Raw genomic sequence first — 24,636 nt, 5'->3', positions numbered from 1 at the left:
CCTGAGATAAAAAAATGTCATCACATTTTAGAAATTTCACTTAAAAAGAAGGAGAGTTGACAAAGTAGGCAGGTGGGAGAGTTGGAAGAAGACAAGGGAAGTGTGGATAGGGGAGACTGGCTGCACTTTAAGAATCCTGAAGAATCCCTTTCTCACCAACCTTGTCTTCTTACTACTTTTCTTCCTCTTGTTTTTAACTTGGCAAAGGCTTTCAGTCTATGTCCTTGCCAGCCTGGAAATCACTGGGCAGATGTAGATCAGGCTGGCCTGTAACTTGTAGGCATGCTCCTGCGACTGCCTCCTGATGTTGAAACGGCAGCTGTTGAGACCAGTCTCCGATTTGTTCTCTTGGCATGCTTAGACACAGCAAGGCAAGACTGAGCAGTTGGAGTGTTTAAGTACAATGATCTTAACAGTCCTGAGTGTTGAATTGAATGGTGGTGTTTTTTTTTTTTTCCTACCTTTCTTAGGCAAAATAAGTCAGTAATCAATAAAAATTATGAGCTGAACCAATTGTTTTGTAGGAGTAGTGTCTTTTGGTTTGGTTGTTTTCAATAGCATAAGCTTTGAATGTAAGTAAGGAGATGATTTAAAGTTGAGAATATGAGTTGTTGGATCAAACTTCAATCTTCTGTGGAGAGTGGCCATTCAGTGAAAGCATACAGATACTGAGTGCTTCTCATATTTATTTAGTAGCATATATTTTTCTAATGCTTGTCTATACTTAGATTCTGCACAGTCATTGTTTTGTGTTCCAAAGACATTTGAAGTTTTAATAGAACAGGATGTCTATTTAAATCCACATAATATATAACCTCAGAATATTGACTTGGCAACCACGTACTTATTGCACATAATAAATATATAGTTCGGAATGACAGTTATCTGTTTCTAAATGGTAATCCTAGGACTTGGGAGATGGCTTGGTAGGTACAGGGCCTGGAGCTTACAACACAGCTTGTAGACCCAGGTTCCGATTTCCAGCATCCACGTGAAACACTAGTCATGGTGCAGCATTTCTGATTCCAACACTGGGGAGGTAGAAACAGATAAGATCCCTTGAGCTTACTGGCAAGTCAGTCCAGATATATTAGTGAGTTCCAAGTTCAGTGAACATCCATGACTCATAATAAAACAGAGATGGTTCAACAAGATGGCTCCCAGGCGAGAATACTTGCTGCCAAGCTTGACTATATGACTTTGGCCTCAGAGCCAAGGTAGGAGGAGAGGACTGACTCCTATAAACTATGCATTGACTTATACACTTGAGCTATGGTCTGTGTGGACTTGCACCATGCACCTAACACTTTGCCTGATAGCCAGTAGACTCTGTCAGCTTTTGTATACTGTACCTAGATGACTAATCTCTTCATGTGTACATAGTCATATGGGTGCGTAAGTGCAGCTGCACATGTATGAATGTGAAGGCCAGATGTTGAAATCAGGTGCCATCCTTGATTGCTTTTTACCTTTAACAAAACATTTATCAAAAAAAAAAAAACCAACAAAAACCCCAAACATCTATCTATCTATCTATCTATCTATCTATCTATCTATCTATCTATCTATCTATCTATCTATCTACCTACCTACCTACCTACCTATCTATCTATCTATCTATCTATCTATCTATCTATCTATCTATCTATCTATCTATCTATCTATCTATCGTGTGTGTGTGTACATATGTAGGTACCCCTAAAATGCAGAAGACAGTTCCAGATACCCTGGAGCTTGAGTCACAGGTAGTGTGAGCTGGCCAAGATGGGTGCTGGGAGCTAAATTCAGTCACACAAGCCAGATCAGTTAATTGTGATCCATCTCTCCATCTCTCTAGCCAGAATAACATTTTAATCACTATACACTAACTTCCCTGTGGTAGGGACTGTCATCTTACCGTGAAGATAGGTGTCCAGGGACACTACTTGTCTTGGTATACATTAATTTTCCAAGCTGCAACTAGAGGGAAGGCATGAGACTCTTTTCTGATTTGCTGCTAGCTCACAGTATGCATGCTGCAATGGTTAGTGCTAATAGGATAATGTCTCCTTCTTGTACCAGTCTTCTGTTCCTAGATAGGAGATGCTTATGCATTCCTTGACATGAAGCAATCCATTATCAGAAGTAGTCCCTGTGATATTTTCATGTTGTCCTGTAGAAGTTCATGTCTGTGCTTCTTCTGGGCTCTGTCTGCCCTTGCTTGACATCCTTTGTGGTCACTTGAGCTCACGTCCAGGGAATGTGTGTCCCTCACAGATGGCTTATTTGGCATTCCTCATGCTGTTCACTTACACAGTGTTGGTGGAGATGCAGCCCCAACCCAGCGTGCACGAATGGCTTGTCATCATCTACATCTTCACCAATGCTATTGAGAAGGTCAGGGAGGTGAGTGGTCCTTTGAACTGTGTCTTCTGCACAACCCAGAAGAGGTGTTGTTGGCTCTGGGGATGAAAGTGGACTCATGTCAAGTATGTGAGGGGAAAGAGAACACACTGATTCCGATTATCTACAAGCAGGTTGCTCAGGAGATGTCTGGTTTCATTCCTGGTTCTTGCCAAAGACTTTGTGCTGACCTTTGAAAGCAGCCATTTTGAAGCACAATCTTTATTTATTACTCAGGGAGCAATGGGCAATGTCATCTATTTGCTAATGAACTCTCCAACTGATTGCTTCCCACAATGTAGTTTTCTTTGTGGTCTGAATTTTTAATAACCTACACTTACTATCTACTGTCAGTTTTACCATATAAGTGACACATTAATGGCTAAAGGTGCAAAATATATAAGGAATATATTCACAGCATGTGGAAGTTTCTGGTAAACACCCTTGTAAATGGATGCTGAATATCTTTCTGGGAGAAGGAGTCTAAGAAACAAAATTAAGCATTTTCATTTCTACCTTGCCACTGGTCACTTAATGCAGTTGTAAATATAATCCCAAGTAGTTAGGACTTCAACTGTCCTAGCTATGTGTCCATGTCTCTGCATGTCTCTACACTTGTCTCATTCCAGGGGTAATTTGGGCAACACTCTATGGTAAGTGTCTTCTTAGCGATTATATTGCATTGTCTGCTAATGAAGTTTATAAAAGAGAAATTCAATCTAAATTCTACCATGATTTTTACATTTTGGGGGAAACAAGCTTGCTGTTTACATTGCAGTGTGCCTGCTATAATATTGCAAGGGGAGTTTCTTAACACTAGTGGGTTTCAACAGCACATGCTTAGCGGTTTGCCAAAAGCTTACTGGGTAGCAACTTAGGACTAGATTACAGGACAACTTGGATTCTTGTCAGTGTCCTCTGCCCTCAGCTCATGAATCAGAATCATAGGCAGAGGCATTGCTGTGCTGACTTCTGAAATGTCCCGTGGTTGCTCTGCCCTCACATAGAATCCGTGAAAGCTAGAACAAAATTCTTTCTTTTGGCCATTTCTAGTTGGTCTCTCAAGTGGTGGCTAGGATTAATGGTAGTAATGCTAGATACTGAGGTTAATTCTTCATTAATTTTAACTAACAGGCATTAAATATATATTTATAGGATGGTTTAAATAATTCAATTAGCAAGGGTTCCATGATTCTCAGATTGGCTTGGGATGTAAAATTTGCAGGAGTTGGCTTACTATTTAAATGACAGGTTAATGCATTTGAAAAAGCTATTTTTAGTATTCTCCTTTTGCTGCGGTTTTGAGGACTGACCCCAGGGCCTTGCGTGTTGGAGACAAGTGCTCTGTAACATTACTGCATCCTCAGCTAGATCCCATTATTTAAATCTCTCTCTCTCTCTCTCTCTCTCTCTCTCTCTCTCTCTCTCAATCTCTCTTTCTCTCTCTCCAATTAGATCTGCATTTCAGAACCAAGCAAGTTTACTCAGAAGGTGAAGATGTGGCTCAGTGAGTACTGGAACCTCATGGAAACTGTGGCGATTGGCCTGTTTGCTGTTGGCTTTGGCCTACGGTGGGGACATCCACCTTTTCAAACTGCAGGGAGACTCATCTACTGCATAGACATCATATTTTGGTTTTCTCGGCTCATGGACTTCTTTGCTGTGAATCAACATGCAGGTCCGTATGTGACCATGATTGCCAAAATGGTGAGTGCACCCTCACTTTAAACACAAGCATCTCCCCTTTCAGTAGTTCCACTGCATGGTTCATATTCCATACTTTAATCTTCTCTCTTGTGATATATGAACGTGTGCACATGTTTGTTTGTGGCTGCCCTCACCTGTGTTTGCCTCTGTAGAGGGCTGGGTGTCTTCCACTATTTCTCTTGTCTTATTTTTTTCTATTGCTGTGAAGAGACACCATGACCAAGGTACGAAAGGAAGAATTTAATTTGGGGGCCTATGGCTCCAGAGGATTAGAGTCTGAGACCATCTTGGTGGGGAGCATGGCAACAGGTAGTCAGGGATGCCACTGAAGCAGTAGGCATGGGAGCACTAGTTAGCTCACTGTGAATGATATGGGCTTTTAAACTGTGAACTTTAAAGCCCACTCAAATTGACACACTCCAACAAAAGCACACTGCCCAGTCGTTCCAAAACAGTCCCACCAACTGGGGACTTACATTAAAATATATGAGCTGATCAGGGCTATTTGCATTCAGATCACCATAGCTCTCTACCTTATGTTTTGAAACAGAGGACTCTTATTGAACTTAATGCTCACTTTGATCTAGACTGTCTGGCTAGTGAGCTCCCAGGAGCCACCTGTTCCCCCATTCCTTGCCCACCTTTTAAATGCTTTCTGGGACTCTAATCTCAGGTGCAGTAAGCGTGTTAACACCGAGCCATCTCCCCAGTGCACTTAGTCTGTAATTGCTTCTAGAAGCACCGAGACTCATTTCTGACTAACCATAAACTTGTATATAAACATGGGCTTGGGTAGTTAATAGGAACACTTAGTTTAGCCTTTTGTGAAGGCTTGCCATATGGGATTGAGTCACATGGCTCTTTACTTGTATAAGGCTTTACCACCAAGAATGTATTCTCTGAAAGTGCTTTATTTTAAATCACTTCCTCTTAGGCTAAGTAGCCTTTTTTTTTTAATTTTTAATATTTTTATTACATATTTTCCTCAATTATATTTCCAATGCTATCCCAAAAGTCCCCCATAGCGCCCCCCACTTCCCTACCCACCCATTCCCATTCTTTTGGCCCTGGCATTCCCCTATATTGGGGCATATAAAGTTTGCAAGTCCAATGGGCCTCTCTTTCCAGTGATGGCCGACTAGGCCATCTTTCCATACATATGCAGCTAGAGACAAGAGCTCCGGGGTTCTGGTTAGTACATCATGTTGTTCTAACAATAGGGTTGCAGATCCCTTTAGCTCCTTGGGTACTTTCTCTAGCTTCTCCATTGGGAGCCCTGTGATACATCCAATAGCTGACTGTGAACATCCACTTCTGTGTTTGCTAGGCCCCGGCATCGTCTCACAAGAGACAGCTATATTTGGGTCCTTTCAGCAAAATCTTGCTAGTGTATGCAATGGTGTCAGCGTTTAGAAGCTGATTATGGGATGGATCCCTGGATACGGCAGGCTCTAAATGGTCCATCCTTTCATCACAGCTACGAACTTTGTCTCTGTAACTCCTTCCCTGGATGTTTTGTTCCCAATTCTAAGAAGGTGCACAGTGTCCACACTTTGGTCTTCATTCTTCTTGAGTTTCATGCGTTTAGCAAATTGTATCTTATATCTTGGGTATCCTAAGTTTTGGGCTAATATCCACTTATCAGTGAATACATATTGTGTGAGTTCTTTTGTGATTGTGTTACTTCACTCAAGATGATGCCCTCCAGGTCCATCCATTTGGCTAGGAATTTCATAAATTCATTCTTTTTAATAGCTGAGTAGTACTCCATTGTGTAAATGTACCATAATTTCTGTATCCATTCCTCTGTTGAGGGACATCTGGGTTCTTTCCAGCTTCTGGCTATTATAAATAGGGCTGCTATGAACATAGTGGAGCATGTGTCCTTTTTACCGGTTGGGACATCTTCTGGATATATGCCCAGGAGAGGTATTGCTGGATCCTCCGGTAGTACTATGTCCAATTTTCTGAGGAACCGCCAGACTGATTTCCAGAGTGGTTGTACAAGCTTGCAATCCCACCAACAATGGAGGAGTGTTCCTCTTTCTCCACATCCTCGCCAGCATCTGCTGTCACCTGAATTTTTGTCCTTAGCCATTCTGACTGGTGTGAGGTGGAATCTCAGGGTTGTTTTGATTTGCATTTCCCTGATGATTAAGGATGTTGAACATTTTTTCAGGTGCTTCTCTGCCATTCGGTATTCCTCAGGTGAGAAGTCTTTGTTCAGTTCTGAGCCCCATTTTTTAATGGGGTTATTTGACTTTCTGGAGTCCACCTTCTTGAGTTCTTTATATATATTGGATATTAGTCCCTTATCTGATTTAGGATAGGTGAAGATCCTTTCCCAATCTGTTGGTGGTTTTTTTGTCTTATTGATGGTGTCTTTAGCCTTGCAGAAGCTTTGCAGTTTCATGAGGTCCCACTTGTCAATTCTCGATCTTACAGCACAAGCCATTACTGTTCTATTCAGGAATTTTCCCCCTGTGCCCATATCTTCTAGGCTTTTCCCCACTTTCTCCTCTATAAGATTCAGTGTCTCTGGTTTTATGTGAAGTTCCTTGATCCACTTAGACTTGACCTTAGTACAAGGAGATAGGAATGGATCGATTCGCATTCTTCTACATGTTAACAACCAGTTGTGCCAGCACCATTTGTTGAAGATGCTGTCTTTCTTCTACTGGATGTTTTTAGCTCCCTTGTCCAACATCAAGTGACCGTAGGTGTATGGGTTCATTTCTGGGTCTTCAATTCTATTCCATTGGTCTATTTGTCTGTCACTATACCAGTACCATGCAGTTTTTATCACAATTGCTCTGTAGTAAAGCTTTAGGTCCGGCATGGTGATTCCACCAGAGGTTCTTTTATCCTTGAGAAGAGTTTTTGCTATCCTAAGTTTTTTGTTATTCCAGATGAATTTGGAGATTGCACTTTCTAATTCGTTGAAGAATTGATTTGGAATTTTGATGGGGATTGCATTGAATCTGTAGATTGCTTTTGGCAAGATAGCCATTTTTACAATGTTGATCCTGCCAATCCATGAGCATGGGAGATCTTTCCATCTTCTGAGATCTTCTATAATTTCTTTCTTCAGAGACTTGAAGTTTTTATTATACAAATCTTTCACTTCCTTAGTTAGAGTCACGCCAAGATATTTTATATTATTTGTGACTATTGAGAAGGGTGTTGTTTCCCTAATTTCTTTCTCAGCCTGTTTATTCTTTGTGTAGAGAAAGGCCATTGATTTGTTTGAGTTAATTTTATATCCAGCTACTTCAACGAGGCTGTTTATCAGGCTTAGGAGTTCTCTGGTGGAATTTTTAGGGTCACTTATGTATACTATCATATCATCTGCAAAAAGTGATATTTTGACTTCATCTTTTCCAATTTGTATCCCTTTGATCTCCTTTTGTTGTCGAATTGCTCTGGCTAGGACTTCAAGTACAATGTTGAATAGGTATGGAGAAAGTGGACAGCCTTGTCTAGTCATTGATTTTAGAGGGATTGCTTCAAGCTTCTCACCATTTACTTTGATGTTGGCTACTGGTTTGCTGTAGATTGCTTTTATCATGTTTAGGTATGGGCCTTGAATTCCTGTTCTTTCCAAGATTTTTATCATGAATGGGTGTTGGATCTTGTCAAATGCTTTTTCCGCATCTAACGAGATGACCATGTGGTTTTTGTCTTTGAGTTTGTTTATATACTGGATTACGTTGATGGATTTCCATATATTGAACCATCCCTGCATCCCTGGGATGAAACCTACTTGGTCAGGATGGATGATTGTTTTGATGTGTTCTTGGATTCGGTTAGCAAGAACTTTATTGAGGATTTTTGCATCAATGTTCATAAGGGATATTGGTCTGAAGTTTTCTATCTTTGTTGGGTCTTTTTGTGGTTTAGGTATCAGAGTAATTGTGGCTTCATAGAATGAGTTGGGTAGAGTACCTTCTGTTTCTATTTTGTGGAATAGTTTGTGAAGAACTGGGATTAGATCTTCTTTGAAGGTCTGATAGAACTCTGCACTAAACCCATCTGGTCCTGGGCTTTTTTTAGTTGGGAGACTATTAATGACTGCTTCTATTTCTTTGGGGGATACAGGGCTGTTTAGATCATTAACCTGATCTTGATTCAACTTTGGTACCTGGTATCTGTCTAGGAACTTCTCCATTTCATCCAGGTTCTCCAGTTTTGTTGAGTATAGCCTTTGGTAGAAGGATCTGATGGTGTTTTGGATGTCTTCAGGATCTGTTGTTATGTCTCCTTTTTCATTTCTGATTTTGTTAATTAGGATGCTTTCCCTTTGCCCTCTAGTGAGTCTGGCTAAGGGTTTATCTATCTTGTTGATTTTCTCAAAGAACCAGCTCCTTGATTGGTTGATTCTTTGAATAGTTCTTCTTGTTTCCACTTGGTTGATTTCGCCCCTGAGTTTGATTATTTCCTGCTGTCTACTCCTCTTGGGTGAATTTGCTTCCTTTTGTTCTAGTGCTTTTAGGTATGTTGTCAAGCTGCTAATGTGTGCTCTCTCTATTTTCCTTTTGGAGGCACTCAGAGCTATGAGTTTTCCTCTTAGAAATGCTTTCATTGCGTCCCATAAGTTTGGGTATGTTGTGGCTTCATTTTCTTTGAACTTTAAAAAGTCCTTAATTTCTTTCTTTATTCCTTCCTTGACCAAGGTATCATTGAGAAGAGTGTTGTTCAGTTTCCACGTGAAGGTTGGCTTTCTATTATTTATTTTGTTATTGAAGATCAGCCTTAGTCCATGGTGATCTGATAGGATGCATGGGACAATTTCAATATTTTTGTATCTGTTGAGGCCTGTATTGTGACCAATTATGTGGTCAATTTTGGAGAAGGTACCATGAGGTGCTGAAAAGAAGGTATATCCTTTTGTTTTAGGATAGAATGTTCTGTAGATATCTGCCAGATCCATTTGATTCATAATTTCTGTTAGTTTCACTGTGTCCCTGTTTAGTTTCTGTTTCCATGATCTGTCCATTGGTGAAAGTGGTGTGTTGAAGTCTCCCACTATTATTGTATGAGGTGCAATGTGTGCTTTGAGATTTACTAAAGTTTCTTTAATGAATGTGGCTGCCTTTGTATTTGGAGCATAGATATTCAGGATTGATAGTTCCTCTTGGAAGATTTTACCTTTGATGAGTATGAAGTGTCCCTCTCTGTCTTTTTTAATGACTTTGGGTTGGAAGTCAATCTTATCAGATATTAGAATGGCTACTCCAGCTTGTTTCTTCATACCATTTGCTTGGAAAATTGTTTTCCAGCCTTTCATTCTGAGGTAGTGTCTATCTTTTTCTCTGAGATGAGTTTCCTGTAAGCAGCAAAATGTTGGGTCTTGTTTGTGTAGCCAGTTTGTTAGTCTATGTCTTTTTATCGGGGAGTTGAGTCCATTGATATTAAGAGATATTAAGGAAAAGTAATTGTTGTTTCCTGTTATTTTTGTTGTTAAAGTTGGCATTCTGTTCTTGTGGCTGTCTTCTTTTAGGTTTGTTGAGGGATTACCTTCTTGTTGTTTCTAGGGCGTGGTTCCTGTCCTTGTATTGGTTTTTTTCTGTTATTATCCTTTGAAGGGCTGGATTCGTGGAGAGATAATGTGTGAATTTGGTTTTGTCGTGGAATACTTTGGTTTCTCCATCTATGTTAATTGAGAGTTTGGCTGGGTATAGTAGCCTGGGCTGGAATTTGTGTTCTTTTAGTGTCTGTATAACATCCGTCCAGGATCTTCTGGCTTTCATAGTCTCTGGTGAAAAATCTGGTGTAATTCTGATAGGCTTGCCTTTATATGTTACTTGGCCTTTTTCTCTTACTGCTTTTAGTATTCTATCTTTATTTAGAGCATTTGTTGTTCTGATTATTATGTGTCGGGAGGTATTTCTTTTCTGGTCCAGTCTATTTGGAGTTCTGTAGGCTTCTTGTATGTTCATGGGCATCTCTTTCTTTAGATTTGGGAAGTTTTCTTCTATAATTTTGTTGAAGATGTTTGCTGGTCCTTTGAGTTGAAAATCTTCATTCTCTTCCACTCCTATTATCCGTAGGTTTGGTCTTCTCATTGTGTCCTGTATTTCTTGGATGTTTTGAGTTAGGATCTTTTTGCATTTTACATTTTCCTTGATTGTTGTGCCGATGTTCTCTATGGAATCTTCTGCACCTGAGATTCTCTCTTCCATCTCTTGTATTCTGTTGCTGATGCTGGTATCTATGGTTCCAGATTTCTTTCCTAGGGTTTCTATCTCCAGTGTTGCCTCATTTTGGGTTTTCTTTATTGTGTCTACTTCCCTTTTTAGGTCTAGTATGGTTTTGTTCATTTCCATCATCTGTTTGGATGTGTTTTCCTGTTTTTCTGTAAGGACTTCTACCTGTTTGATTATGTTATCCTGCTTTTCTTTAAGGATTTGTAACTCTTTAGCAGTGTTCTCCTGCAATTCTTTAAGGGATTTTTGTGCTTCCTCTTACTGTCTTCTACCTGTTTACCAGTGTTCCTTTGTATTTCTTTAAGTGTGTTATTAAAGTCCTTCTTGAAGTCCTCTACCATCATCAGGAGATATGCTTTTAGATCCGTGTCTAGCTTTTCCGGTGTGTTGGGGTGCCCTGGACTGGGCGAAGTGGGAGTGCTGGGTTCTGATGATGGTGAGTGGTCTTGGTTTCTGTTAGTAAGATTATTACGTTTACCATTCGCTATCTGGTAATCTCTGGGGTTAGTTGTTGTCGTTGTCACTGTTTAAAGATTGGAGCAGAAGCTGTGTTCCACTCACCAGCAGTCTCAAAATCCTGTGGTGGGGGTCGTTGGTAGCTGTTGGGTGTCAGCCGACCCTGCGCTCTAGCTACCCCGGTGCTGGTCCGGCCGGATGAGGCCTGTGGCCCTACTCAGGCCGGTTTCTGCTTCCCTAACTAATGCAGTCTCAGGTCCTGCGCGCAATTGGTTTGGAGCAGAAGCTTTGTTCCACTCACCAGAAGTCTTGAGATCCTGTGGCGGGTGTTGTGGGTAGCTGGCGAGTGTCAGCCGACCCTGCGCCCTAGCTACCCCGGTGCTTTTTTCAGGCTTAAGTAGTCTTAACTAGGCACCACATACGATAGGAGAGACTTTAGATGCATTAACTATTAATATTTGTAGCAACTTTATGAATTAAATAGTACCTACTTTTTACATACAAGGAAACAGAAGTTAAGTAGATTCACTCTACTTATGTATATGTTGGCGATCCAGGTTCCCACAGTCGGTGGCCTGGCTCCTAGTCTATCCTCTGAGCTTGCTGAACATTCTGCCAGCTTTTGCCATGTGGAATTTTGAAACTCCATAAAGATCTACTGTCTAGAAGTCCAACCCCAAGATTATCTTAGCATTTATTTCTAGAATACAAAGAAAGGTGATGTTCTGGAGGGTCAGGAGGAGTACAGAAAAAAAGACAGAGGGAGAGGGACCAGAAGGATTTAGGAAGGACCTTCTGCTACTGCTTCCAGCTCCCACCTCCCCTGCTACTTTTCTTCTGCTTCCTTTCTCTCTCCTCCTCCTCCTTATGGCAGGCCTGGGAGTTGAACTTAGGGCCTCATGCATGACAGGCAAGCACTGTACTGCTGAACCCCAGGGCAGCCCTCAGATTTTCTTCTTTCTTACCATTTTTTCTCTTAGACCATACATGCATCGTCTGATTTTGGAAATGTCATATTTATTAGAGGTTAGACAACCAGTGCACCTCAGTGGTTAGGCACAAGTCCTTTCTCCCAGAAGCTAGGGTTCTCTAAGTACTGACTGCAGAATGCAGAATTGCCCATTTGTGTGGCATACCCATGCAACGTAGCCCCTTCCTGAGTCTCCCTTGGCAACAAGAAGAGTGATAAAGTCCAGCAGGGCTTAGCAGCTCAGGCCAGGTTATTGCTGTCATTCTTTAGCCCATTGGCTACTTGAATCTTGTAGCTACCACTTAATAAGATAAGAAATGTGGAGAGAGTGGAAATATTGGTGACTTCTTAGTCTGCCATGGTGAACAAGTGAGTTGTGTTGCTGTATTTGAAAACATAGGAGGAAACTGGTATAATCAATTTCTAAGACACCTCATGAATCTGTGAGGGAATCCTGGGAACATGTATTAGAATAATTTGAATATACCATTATCCTTTTAAGGTTTTTCTAATTAAGTCTTTGATGTCATTGGTCAACTTTGGGTGCTAGTTTGATTGCTGCTTACAGAAGGCGTCTCTATTCATAATTTCTGCACACCATATAACTCTATAGATGTCACTGGCCAAAGCACATACTGTGTAGAGAAAAGAAGCTAACAGGCAGAGAGAACTCAGCAGTCTTAGATGGAGGCATTTGAGCCACTGACTAGACTAGTTCTCTGTCAGTGTGGTGATGACCGTTAGGGCTTGATTTGTGATAAATTCAAATTTGTGTTGTTGTGCTGTGCTGTTTTGCAGGCAGCAAACATGTTCTACATTGTGATCATCATGGCCATTGTCCTGCTGAGCTTTGGCGTGGCTCGCAAAGCCATCCTCTCACCGAAGGAGCCTCCTTCATGGCGCCTGGCTCGTGACATCGTCTTTGAACCGTATTGGATGATGTATGGAGAAGTCTATGCTTCAGATATAGATGGTACATATGAGGTTTTGCCTTCACTCAGAATCAGAACCCATGGAGATACTCAGAATAAAAGCAAATCCGGAAAGCAGTCACAAGAATCCTTTCAATGTGAAAAGTTTGTGGTGTTCTCGGATGCTAAGGGTCAAATATTTGCAGAGATCCCCAGGGCTGTAGCTTATCTCCTCTCACTTTTAAATTCTTTCTTTGTAGTTTGTTCAAATGAGACTTCTTGCCCTCCGGGTTCTTTCCTGACTCCATTCCTGCAAGCTGTCTACCTCTTTGTGCAATACATCATCATGGTGAACCTTCTGATTGCCTGTTTCAAGTAGGTAACTCTGATGAAATACAATTATTTTATTTACCAAAACAGGGGAGCAGCTATCTTGAGTATATTCCCACGCATGTTGGGTTATGTGACCTTTTGTCCTTACGTGTGTTCCATGTTTTAATGCTGTGGCTTTAAAGCAAGGGTGTGAAACTATTGGTAGGAAAGAAGTCAAAGTCGTAGGCAACAACATTGCAGAAGTCACAATGGAAGCACACACAATGAGAGGAGATTCAAGCTGTTACTGCATAGTTGGAGTTCTGCAGAATGGGAGGGTTGGAGTTGACAGCCCACTAAGGGTTCGGTGTGTGCTTTTTCAAAGTGTCCCTTGTCTGTCCCGCTTTCTTCGTTCTCCCTCATAGTTAGCTTCTTCTTCCCCCTCTGCCTTTCTGGCTCAGTGTCTCCATTTTACACTAAAAAAGATCTTAGGCCTAGAGCTTTGGCCTTTTCCTATATCTGTATATTTTCCTGTTCTTGTTCTTATTCTGTATATCTGGGAAATACTATTTATAGAGCCTGCTTCACTGGCACTCCAGCCTTATTGATCCTGTGACCCTCCCAGGGCAAACTCTTGAACTACTCCTTCCCATTATAGAATTGTTCCATTTCCAGGCTTTCCAAAACCTACAGGGAAGAGCATCTCTGAGAAGTCCAACCTATAGTCTTCTCTTCTCTCCCCTCCCCTCCCCTCCCCTCCCCTCCCCTCTCCTCCCCTCCCCTCCCCTCCCCTCCCCTCCCCTCCCCTCCCCTCCCCTCCTCTCCCCTCCCCTCTCTTCTACTCTCTCCTCCCCTTTCCTCTCCCTCCCCTCTCCTCTCCTCTTCCTTTTTCTTCTCCTGCATTCCTTTCCTTCTGTCTCTTCCCCTTTCTTCCCCAACACTCAATATAGAGACCAACACTTTGAGGAACAAACAGGCATGGTGACCCCAGATCCGATTACTTATGGGGGGGGCGGGTATTGAAGCTAGAGTTCTTAGCATTAAAGACCTTGAAATACTTTGTGAATGTTACTCCCTGCTGGTGGACAGGCTGAAGTCACCTGTGACTCGAAGACACATGAAAGCCTGCAGAAGTGCAGACTAATGACCCCGCCCTCTTGTAGTTTCCCATCCAATGGTGTTGCGATAGAGCCCAAGAATGTGCTTGACCTCACGTGCCCTGGAGATGCTGGGATAGAGTTCAAGAATGTCCCTGTGTACTCAGGTGATGTTGACTCTGAGAGTTTTCACACTCTGGGAATCAGGGTTCTAACCCAGCCATGTGTCAGTCTGCCACTTCACAGGCCCTGGGACACGCCTCTCTCCGTCTTATCCTCACCCAATTCTTTCAAGGAGAGCTGTGTCTCTTCCTCCTTATCACTGGTCAGGTTTTGCTTGACAATTTTTTTATTGACTAAATTTTGTTCAGATTTATACTCTACCATTTTTTTTTCTTCTGAAGAAACTTACTTTAAAAAAACCTAAGTAGTATTCCACTGGGCTTGCTACCAGTGTTAAATATATACACAGTTCAGGGCAATATGCTCTTTTGAAGCACTCCACCACCTGCTAAAATTTCCATTTGTAATTCTTTAGTGTCTTTAGTGTTCATTGGCTTCCTTTAAAACTGATGTAATTTAAGAGAAAACCCAGAGTGATGACCAACAAGAGGCTACTTTCACTGTAAAGTTAATGTGAATAATTTATCAAGTTCCCTCTGGAAGCTCTGTGTATTGGCGTATTTAAGGAAGGATCGAGTCTTCTCTCCTATGTCTTCTTCCGTCAGATGATTCTGTTGAGATATTTTAGCTAGAATTATTTCATCAGTTCCTGCTTTTGGCATGTGAAGGATATCTTTATAAGGTCAATAGCACACGGGAGCATCAGACTTGTTTACAACAAAGGAGGAGTTACATTCTGGAGGAGAGCTTCATATATGAGAAGCAAAGGTGCCCCCTCACACAGCACAACAGGGCAGTTTCTGTTTTCTGCCTAAAATATTGCTATTTTCCTAATATCTGATTTCAGTGTCTGCATTTTGTTCACTGTTCCAATGAACATTTTTTTGTTGTAAAAAGTGGTTACTGTATTTTATTTGATGGAATAAAAATCCTAAGTGGATAATAATTATTGGCTAACTGCTGCTGATTATCTGTTAACCAATCAGACGAGTTGGAAGAAAGGGTCTAACTGTCACATTTTGGGGTCCCAATATTAAGATATTCTCTCTCTGTCTGTCTCTCTTTTTTCCACCTACAGCAACATTTACTTAGATATAAAATCCATCTCGAACAAGCTCTGGAAATACAACCGCTATCGCTACATCATGACCTACCACCAGAAGCCCTGGCTGCCTCCTCCCTTTATCCTGCTGAGTCACCTGTGCCTGCTCCTCCGAGGTCTGTGCTGTCGCCCAGCCCCACAGGACCAGGAAGAGGGGGATGGAGGGCTAAGTAAGTTTCTCTGGAGGAACAGAAGGAAGGAAGGAAGGAAAAGGGCAGACACTGGGGATGAAGGAGGGAAGGGTGGGGGCACTGGAGACTGGTAATTCTAGCGAGGTCCCCACATGAAGGTCCTGAGAACACACTGGCTGCAAGCCCTCACCTTTGTCTGGGGTCTCATGACTATTTTTGCCTCTGTTAAATGTCGCAGGATATTTGATCACACTGTGAACCCCAAGATTGTGTAATTACCTGAAAATACCTGTTTCTAGTTGTGGCGTGGCTCAGTCCTTAGTATACACCTTGAATCTCAAACAGTGAAGGTAATGTTAGCTTGTAGAAGAAAGCACTCACGTTGAAAGTGACGCCTAGTTGAGTATCAGACAAAGCAAGAAAGATTTGATGGAGTAGGATATGTTCAATTCTCATGAGAAGAGAGAGGAAAGGTAAGCTATATAAAAGAGCAGTGGGGGATGGAGAGAGAGACAGACAGAGACAGAGACAGAGAGATAGAAGAAGGAAGAAGGGGGAGGAGGAGGAGGAGGAAAGGCAGTTTTACCAGGACAGTTGTAGAGAGACAGGTTGCAAAGAGAACAAGCTAGACACAGGTGAAGACAGAATCCTCCAGAGAAGGAGAAAGAGCCAGGAGATTAGAACATACTGTCAAAGTTAGTATGAGGCCAAGCAGAACAAAAAGTCAGAGACTAAGAGAGAAGCCAGATTGAATCAGTCAGATTGGAGAGGTATTTGAGCTGAAACAGGCCATCGAGACCTAGAAAGGGTGAGCTTATTCAGGAACAAGTCTCAGAGGCTGAGAAAGTAAGATTGTCAGAGGCTGGAAGCCTCCAGGACTAGGCCTCTGTTAGCAGACTGAGGTGATGAGCCTCTGAGACAACAATTACTTCAGAAGAATAAAAAAATATGTTTACAGTTAAATGGTATGCTGAAACAGAGCCAGGAAGACAATGTCGTGAATGTGTTCTAGAACTTCGAGAAAAACCTGTATTTTCTCTGCTGACCTGGGAACTCCTCTGGGTATCTCTTAGAGAGCAGAGTCACCTGACCCGCACTTATTGCCCTGCTGTGTAGACAGGTGATTCAAAAGGTCTCAGATCCAGGGAAACAGAGAATCGAGCTTTGCCTAGTGGATAAACTGGAATCACAGCTCTGGTCTCTTAACCTCCTAAAATCAGACGAGGGCACAAAAAGGATGCTTATTTTCGGAAAAGCAGTGTGAAGCACAGACAACTGGAAATGTGCGCTCCTGTTCTGTTTTATTCAAGTCAGGATGCTTACTTGTTTTTTTTTCCCCAGGTTGGCCCTAGGGTATGTAGAACTTTATAAGGTGCACATGAATTAGCTGATAGCAGATCACATAGCCATTGATATAAAAGTAATCCAGGGGATGGTGGGTGTAGAGATGACAGCACTGGTTGCCCTCTGAGGACCCCATGAGCATGACGCCCAGCACCCATGGGGCAGCTTGTAACCATCTGTAACTTCAGGTCTAAGGGATCTCACACCTCTTACAGCCTCAGTGGGTACTGCATGAACGTGGCACACAGACACACAAGCATGCAAAGTATCTATACACAATAAAAATTTAAAAACCCTCAAGTATCCATTTATTAAAGACAAAGCTAATTTGCACAACAATGAGATGGGTGTGCATGGTGTATTTTATAAGAATTTAATCTGGATTGGATATTTGAAACTTAAGGATACTTAAGGGTCTTCAATTTCTATAGATTTCGATTGTGTAATTGTCAGTGCTAAGAGTCTCCGCATAAAAACATAGTACTGGCTGGGCATGGTGGTACACGCTTTTAATCCCAGCACTTGGGAGGCAGAGGCAGGTGGATTTCTGAGTTCGAGGCCAGCCTGGTCTACAGAGTGAGTTCCAGGACAGCCAGGGCTACACAGAGAAACCCTGTCTCAAAAAACAAAAACAAAAAACAAACAAACAAAAACAAAACAAACAAAAACAAAACAAACAAACAAAAAATCAGAAGAAAGAAAACAACAAAACAAAAAACCCCAACCAACCAAACGTACAAAAATCATAGTACCAAAGATCAAAGTATATGTAGAACCAAATAATCCCAAGTCAAAGTTGATGTCATTACTTTCTTTCTTTCTTTCTTTCTTTCTTTCTTTCTTTCTTTCTTTCTTTCTTTCTTTCTTTCTTTCTTTCTTTCTTTCTTTCTTTCTTTCTTTCTTTCTTTCTTTCTTTCTTTCCTTCCTTCCTTCCTTCCTTCCTTCCTTCCTTCCTTCCTTCCTTCCTTCTTTCTTTCTTCCTTCCTTCCTTCCTTCCTTCCTTTCCTTCTTTCTTTCTTTCTTTCTTTCTTTCTTTCTTTCTTTCTTTCTTTCTTTCTTTCTTTCTTTCTTTCTTTCTTTCTTTCTTTCTTTCTTTCTTTCTTTTTTTGAAATTCAAGTCAGCCACTTAGATTTTTAAAAAAATCACCCAACACAACATACTTCAAAGAGATATTACTTTAGTATTTTTCTCCTGAGGAAAATATTACGAATCTTTGCATTTTTGGTAATTAAACAAACCCCTCCCCCCTCTTCCTTGTTTCCTTCTCCTTCATTCTCTATCTCCTGTCCTTTGCTTTTCATTCCCTGCCTTCTGTCTTTCTTGGGCAAATAAATCTCTGTGCTGAGAACTTGGTGTTGTGGCATCCTGAGATTTTTCCCTTTACATCTGTTAACTACAGGAGTTCTGGATTCAAAGCTTTTGCGCCAAGGAAAGTTCACCCATAGTTCTAAAACATTCTCTGGGCTTCTTTCCAAAGGTAGAGTAGACAACAGATGGGGCAGCAGTGCCACCCCGTGGATAGTTTTAGGAACTGCATACTCCAAGCAGCACCTGTTGCTAGCTCCCTTTGGGAATTTGGGGGCAGATTTGCTGCTGGTGGCTGGTGGACATCCTGGTCCTGAAAAACTTCATGCTTATAGGACATCAAAAATGGGGGCTGTGGGAGATTATCATTATTTTCTAATGTCAAAAAGGTTCCTCCACGCCATATAAATCACAAAATATTGTGTGCTTTAGTTGGGACACAATTTTTATTACTAAACACATTTTCAATTTAGAACTAATTTCTCGTTGGTTGTTTAATTGGAGAATAATGAAACTATTGCTTTAGTAAATTATGAAGTAATATTTAATTTTTCTCTTGACTTATGTGAAGACACTTATGAAGGAATTTTCTGTTTGTTCCTTTAGCAACATCACACCCTCTTGATATTTCCTATATTAGAAACACACTTAAATGTGATTTATGGTTCCATTTCCTGAGAACCAGGGCAGTGTATAAATTCTGAATGCTGGGGTTTGATAAAAGCCTGCGTTGGCCTTGGCATCACAAGGAGAGGTGTCCTTTAAAGAGTTAGTTACTCCAGGGAAGGGTGCAGTGTTGACTGACTATTGGCTGGTAGTTCTCAGAAAGAAAGAGGGCCACCCCGTCCATGCTCAGGCTGAGGAGGCAAGACTTCCTCACACTGGCTGCAATGGCATCAGCCCACACTGCCCCCTGTAAACTTGATTTTCATCTGTCGATTACTTATTGCTCTTTTAATAGCTAAAGCAGGCAACGGGGAAAAAAAGACAATGATGTTCTTTCTCCAGCTGCATATAAATATGGAGAAGTTTGGTTAACACAGGAAAACATGGCACACTATTAAAATATTGAAAAGAAGGCTTCGGCCTGTCCACCATGTTCACCATTTTTTAAAGAAGGAAGAAGAAAGAGTTATCTGGTATTCTTAGATGTTTGTACTACTGCCTTTTGGGGAGCACAGTGCGACAGGTTGGGATGTTTGTCCCATAATCTACCCTTCCTGTTAGTACAACTGGGAGAAAAGCCATTTGCACGCATCACACTGCTATCACAAAATACACGAGGCTAGCTACTTAATGAAAGAGGCTTGCAATCGACCTTTGAATAAGCAAGTCTTAACTAGAAATACATTTATAGGAGAATTTCGCTTTTGAAGAGTTACAATAATTAACAAACAAAGACCATACTGGGCATTGTGATACCCATCTGTGATCCCAGACATGGAGAGGGGGAGGAGAGGATATCTACGGGTTTGAGGCCAGCCTGAGCTACATAGTGAGACTGGTTCATTAAAAAAAAAAAGCAATAAAATAAATTTAAAACAGACGAAAGTGAAGGAAACAAAAATATTTCAAATACCAAGGATCTAAACTAGAAATCTGAGAAAAATTAAGAAAAAAGGGTGCTAGAATGATAGTCTATTAAGTGCCTTCTGTGCAAGCATGAGGACCTGAGTTCGAGTCTCAGAACTCACATACAGTGGCATGGATGCTGGTGCATTCTTTTAATTCTAGCACCGGGGAGGCAGAGCAAGGCAGATAGCTTGGACTCTTGCCATTCAGTGCAGACTAGTTGGCATGTTCTGTGTTTTCACAGACCTGGACTTTAGAAATACCACCATACTATCAACCTCTGCCATTTGCCTACATGTGCACACACGTGCCCTCTTATATATTCATCTTCTCTATGAATACACACGCACACAAATGCACACAGAAAAAAATTAGATATGCTCTGAGAACATAGAATGAAATCTATATGCAATTCTTCTATAAATGTATTAGGAGTTAAAACATGCTCATGCCAAGGTCAATTGTAAGCCTCTTTTTTTTAAACTACCTAGCCTCATGTATTTCGTGATTGCATAGACAAGAATATATTTTATCATTTAGAACCGTAAAATTTGCCAGAATCATGATCACAGAGCACAATAGTACCCCTTCCAGGCAAGAGAAGTGTAAGGAAATAAATATATAGTATTAAACTGCAACCGCACAATATGGAGTGGAGCAGTACTGGGACACTTCATAGCCACCTTCTGAGCGTGCCTCTATGGGCAGTTCATCAGCTTCCAATGCTCTGGGATGCTCATCACTGTCTGCCTCCCTGGTGCTAGGCTACTCCCATACCACACCAAATCATTTCATGTGGGTTCTGGAAGTCAAGCTCCAGTCTCCGTGATTGCATGGCAAATGATTTATAGACTAAACTCTAACTCCAGCTCCCTCCATTTTCTTTTTTTTATTATTATTATTATTTTTTTTATATTTTTATTACATATTTTCCTCAATTACATTTCCAATACTATCCCAAAAGTCCCCCATACCACCCCCCACTTCCCTACCCACCCATTCCCATTCTTTTGGCCCTGGCATTCCCCTATATTGGGGCATATAAAGTTTGCAAGTCCAATGGGCCTCTCTTTCCATTGATGGCCGACTAGGCCATCTTTCCATACATATGCAGCTAGAGACAAGAGCTCCAGGGTTCTGGTTAGTACATCATGTTGTTCCAACAATAGGGTTGCATATCCCTTTAGCTCCTTGGGTACTTTCTCTAGCTTCTCCATTGGGAGCCCTGTGATACATCCAATAGCTGACTGTGAACATCCACTCCTATGTTTGCTAGGCCCCGGCATCGTCTCACAAGAGACAGCTATATTTGGGTCCTTTCAGCAAAATCTTGCTAGTGTATGCAATGGTGTCAGCGTTTAGAAGCTGATTATGGGACGGATCCCTGGATACAGCAGTCTCTAAATGGTCCATCCTTTCATCACAGCTACGAACTTTGTCTCTGTAACTCCTTCCCTGGGTGTTTTGTTCCCAATTCTAAGAAGGTGCACAGTGTCCACACTTTGGTCTTCATTCTTCTTGAGTTTCATGCGTTTAGCAAATTGTATCTTATATCTTGGGTATCCTAAGTTTTGGGCTAATATCCACTTATCAATGAATACATATTGTGTGAGTTCTTTTGTGATTGTGTTACTTCACTCAAGATGATGCCCTCCAGGTCCATCCATTTGGCTAGGAATTTCATAAATTCATTCTTTTTAATAGCTGAGTAGTACTCCATTGTGTAAATGTACCATAATTTCTGTATCCATTCCTCTGTTGAGGGACATCTGGGTTCTTTCCAGCTTCTGGCTATTATAAATAGGGCTGCTATGAACATAGTGGAGCATGTGTCCTTTTTACCGGTTGGGACATCTTCTGGATATATGCCCAGGAGAGGTATTGCTGGATCCTCCGGTAGTACTATGTCCAATTTTCTGAGGAACCGCCAGACTGATTTCCAGAGTGGTTGTACAAGCTTGCAATCCCACCAACAATGGAGGAGTGTTCCTCTTTCTCCACATCCTCGCCAGCATCTGCTGTCACCTGAATTTTTGATCTTAGCCATTCTGACTGGTGTGAGGTGGAATCTCAGGGTTGTTTTGATTTGCATTTCCCTGATGATTAAGGATGTTGAACATTTTTTCAGGTGCTTCTCTGCCATTTGGTATTCCTCAGGTGAGAATTCTTTGTTCAGTTCTGAGCCCCATTTTTTAATGGGGTTATTTGACTTTCTGGAGTCCACCTTCTTGAGTTCTTTATATATATTGGATATTAGTCCCTTATCTGATTTAGGATAGGTGAAGATCCTTTCCCAATCTGTTGGTGGTTTTTTTGTCTTATTGATGGTGTCTTTAGCCTTGCAGAAGCTTTGTAGTTTCATGAGGTCCCACTTGTCAATTCTCGATCTTACAGCACAAGCCATTACTGTTCTATTCAGGAATTTTTCCCCTGTGCCCATATCTTCAAGGCTTTTCCCCACTTTCTCCTCTATAAGTTTCAGTGACTCTGGTTTTATGTGAAGTTCCTTGATCCACTTAGACTTGACCTTAGTACAAGGAGATAGGAATGGATCGATTCGCATTCTTCTACATGTTAACAACCAGTTGTGCCAGCACCATTTATTGAAAATGCTGTCTTTCTTCCACTGGATGTTTTTAGCTCCCTTGTCGAAGATCAAGTGACCATAGGTGTGTGGGTTCATTTCTGGGTCTTCAATTCTATTCCATTGGTCTATTTGTCTGTCACTATACCAGTACCATGCAGTTTTTATCACAATTGCTCTGTAGTAGAGCTTTAGGTCCGGCATGGTGATTCCACCAGAGGTTCTTTTATCCTTGAGAAGAGTTTTTGCTATCCTAGGTTTTTTGTTATTCCAGATGAATTTGCAGATTGCACTTTCTAATTCGTTGAAGAATTGATTTGGAATTTTGATGGGGATTGCATTGAATCTGTAGATTGCTTTTGGCAAGATAGCCATTTTTACAATGTTGATCCTGCCAATCCATGAGCATGGGAGATCTTTCCATCTTCTGAGATCTTCTATAATTTCTTTCTTCAGAGACTTGAAGTTTTTATTATACAGATCTTTCACTTCCTTAGTTAGAGTCACGCCAAGATATTTTATATTATTTGTGACTATTGAGAAGGGTGTTGTTTCCCTAATTTCTTTCTCAGCCTGTTTATTCTTTGTGTAGAGAAAGGCCATTGATTTGTTTGAGTTAATTTTATATCCAGCTACTTCACCGAAGCTGTTTATCAGGCTTAGGAGTTCTCTGGTGGAATTTTTAGGGTCACTTATATATACTATCATATCATCTGCAAAAAGTGATATTTTGACTTCATCTTTTCCAATTTGTATCCCTTTGATCTCCTTTTGTTGTCGAATTGCTCTGGCTAGGACTTCAAGTACAATGTTGAATAGGTATGGAGAAAGTGGACAGCCTTGTCTAGTCCCTGAATTTAGAGGGATTGCTTCAAGCTTCTCACCATTTACTTTGATGTTGGCTACTGGTTTGCTGTAGATTGCTTTTATCATGTTTAGGTATGGGCCTTGAATACCTGATCTTTCCAAGACTTTTATCATGAATGGGTGTTGGATCTTGTCAAATGCTTTTTCCGCATCTAACGAGATGACCATGTGGTTTTTGTCTTTGAGTTTGTTTATATACTGGATTACGTTGATGGATTTCTGTATATTGAACCATCCCTGCATCCCTGGGATGAAACCTACTTGGTCAGGATGGATGATTGTTTTGATGTGTTCTTGGATTCGGTTAGCAAGAACTTTATTGAGGATTTTTGCATCAATATTCATAAGGGATATTGGTCTGAAGTTTTCTATCTTTGTTGGGTCTTTTTGTGGTTTAGGTATCAGAGTAATTGTGGCTTCATAGAATGAGTTGGGTAGAGTACCTTCTGTTTCTATTTTGTGGAATAGTTTGTGAAGAACTGGGATTAGATCTTCTTTGAAAGTCTGATAGAACTCTGCACTAAACCCATCTGGTCCTGGGCTTTTTTTAGTTGGGAGACTATTAATGACTGCTTCTATTTCTTTGGGGGATATAGGGCTGTTTAGATCATTAACCTGATCTTGATTCAACTTTGGTACCTGGTATCTGTCTAGGAACTTCTCCATTTCATCCAGGTTCTCCAGTTTTGTTGAGTATAGCCTTTGGTAGAAGGATCTGATGGTGTTTTGGATGTCTTCAGGATCTGTTGTTATGTCTCCTTTTTCATTTCTGATTTTGTTAATTAGGATGCTTTCCCTGTGCCCTCTAGTGAGTCTGGCTAAGGGTTTATCTATCTTGTTGATTTTCTCAAAGAACCAGCTCCTTGATTGGTTGATTCTTTGAATAGTTTTTCTTGTTTCCACTTGGTTGATTTCACCCTTGAGTTTGATTATTTCCTGCCGTCTACTCCTCTTGGGTGAATTTGCTTCCTTTTGTTCTAGTGCTTTTAGGTGTGTTATCAAGCTGCTAATGTGTGCTCTCTCTAGTTTCCTTTTGGAGGCACTCAGAGCTATGAGTTTTCCTCTTAGAAATGCTTTCATTGCATCCCATAAGTTTGGGTATGTTGTGGCTTCATTTTCATTGAGCTCTAAAAAGTCCTTAATTTCTTTCTTTATTCCTTCCTTGACCAAGGTATCATTGAGAAGAGTGTTGTTCAGTTTCCACGTGAAGGTTGGCTTTCTATTATTTATTTTGTTATTGAAGATCAGCCTTAGGCCATGGTGATCTGATAGGATGCATGGGACAATTTCAATATTTTTATATCTGTTGAGGCCTGCTTTGTGACCAATTATGTGGTCAATTTTGGAGAAGGTACCATGAGGTGCTGAGAAGAAGGTATATCCTTTTGTTTTAGGATAGAATGTTCTGTAGATATCTGCCAGATCCATTTGATTCATAATTTCTCTTAGTTTCACTGTGTCCCTGTTTAGTTTCTGTTTCCATGATCTGTCCATTGGTGAAAGTGGTGTGTTGAAGTCTCCCACTATTATTGTATGAGGTGCAATGTGTGCTTTGAGCTTTACTAA

General features: G+C 41.0%; 1 protein-coding gene across 1 annotated transcript in view; it reads left to right on the top strand.

The window, feature by feature from the left end:
* Trpm6 (transient receptor potential cation channel subfamily M member 6) overlaps positions 1-24,636 on the top strand; it is a 178,923-nt gene that overhangs the window by 95,529 nt on the left and 58,758 nt on the right. The window contains exons 20-24 of the mRNA XM_021151275.3: positions 2,257-2,385; positions 3,838-4,089; positions 12,520-12,694; positions 12,893-13,007; positions 15,243-15,436. Of these exons, the coding sequence (XP_021006934.1) occupies positions 2,257-2,385; positions 3,838-4,089; positions 12,520-12,694; positions 12,893-13,007; positions 15,243-15,436 (865 nt within the window). The remainder of the gene's footprint in view (positions 1-2,256; positions 2,386-3,837; positions 4,090-12,519; positions 12,695-12,892; positions 13,008-15,242; positions 15,437-24,636) is intronic.

Source organism: Mus caroli, unplaced genomic scaffold (assembly GCF_978045245.1).
Source record: "Mus caroli unplaced genomic scaffold, Mus_caroli_1 scaffold_20, whole genome shotgun sequence".
In the NCBI taxonomy this organism is placed as follows: domain Eukaryota; kingdom Metazoa; phylum Chordata; class Mammalia; order Rodentia; family Muridae; genus Mus; species Mus caroli.
The sequence above is the reverse complement of the archived record's forward strand: the minus strand, read 5'-3'. Positions and strand labels throughout refer to the sequence as shown.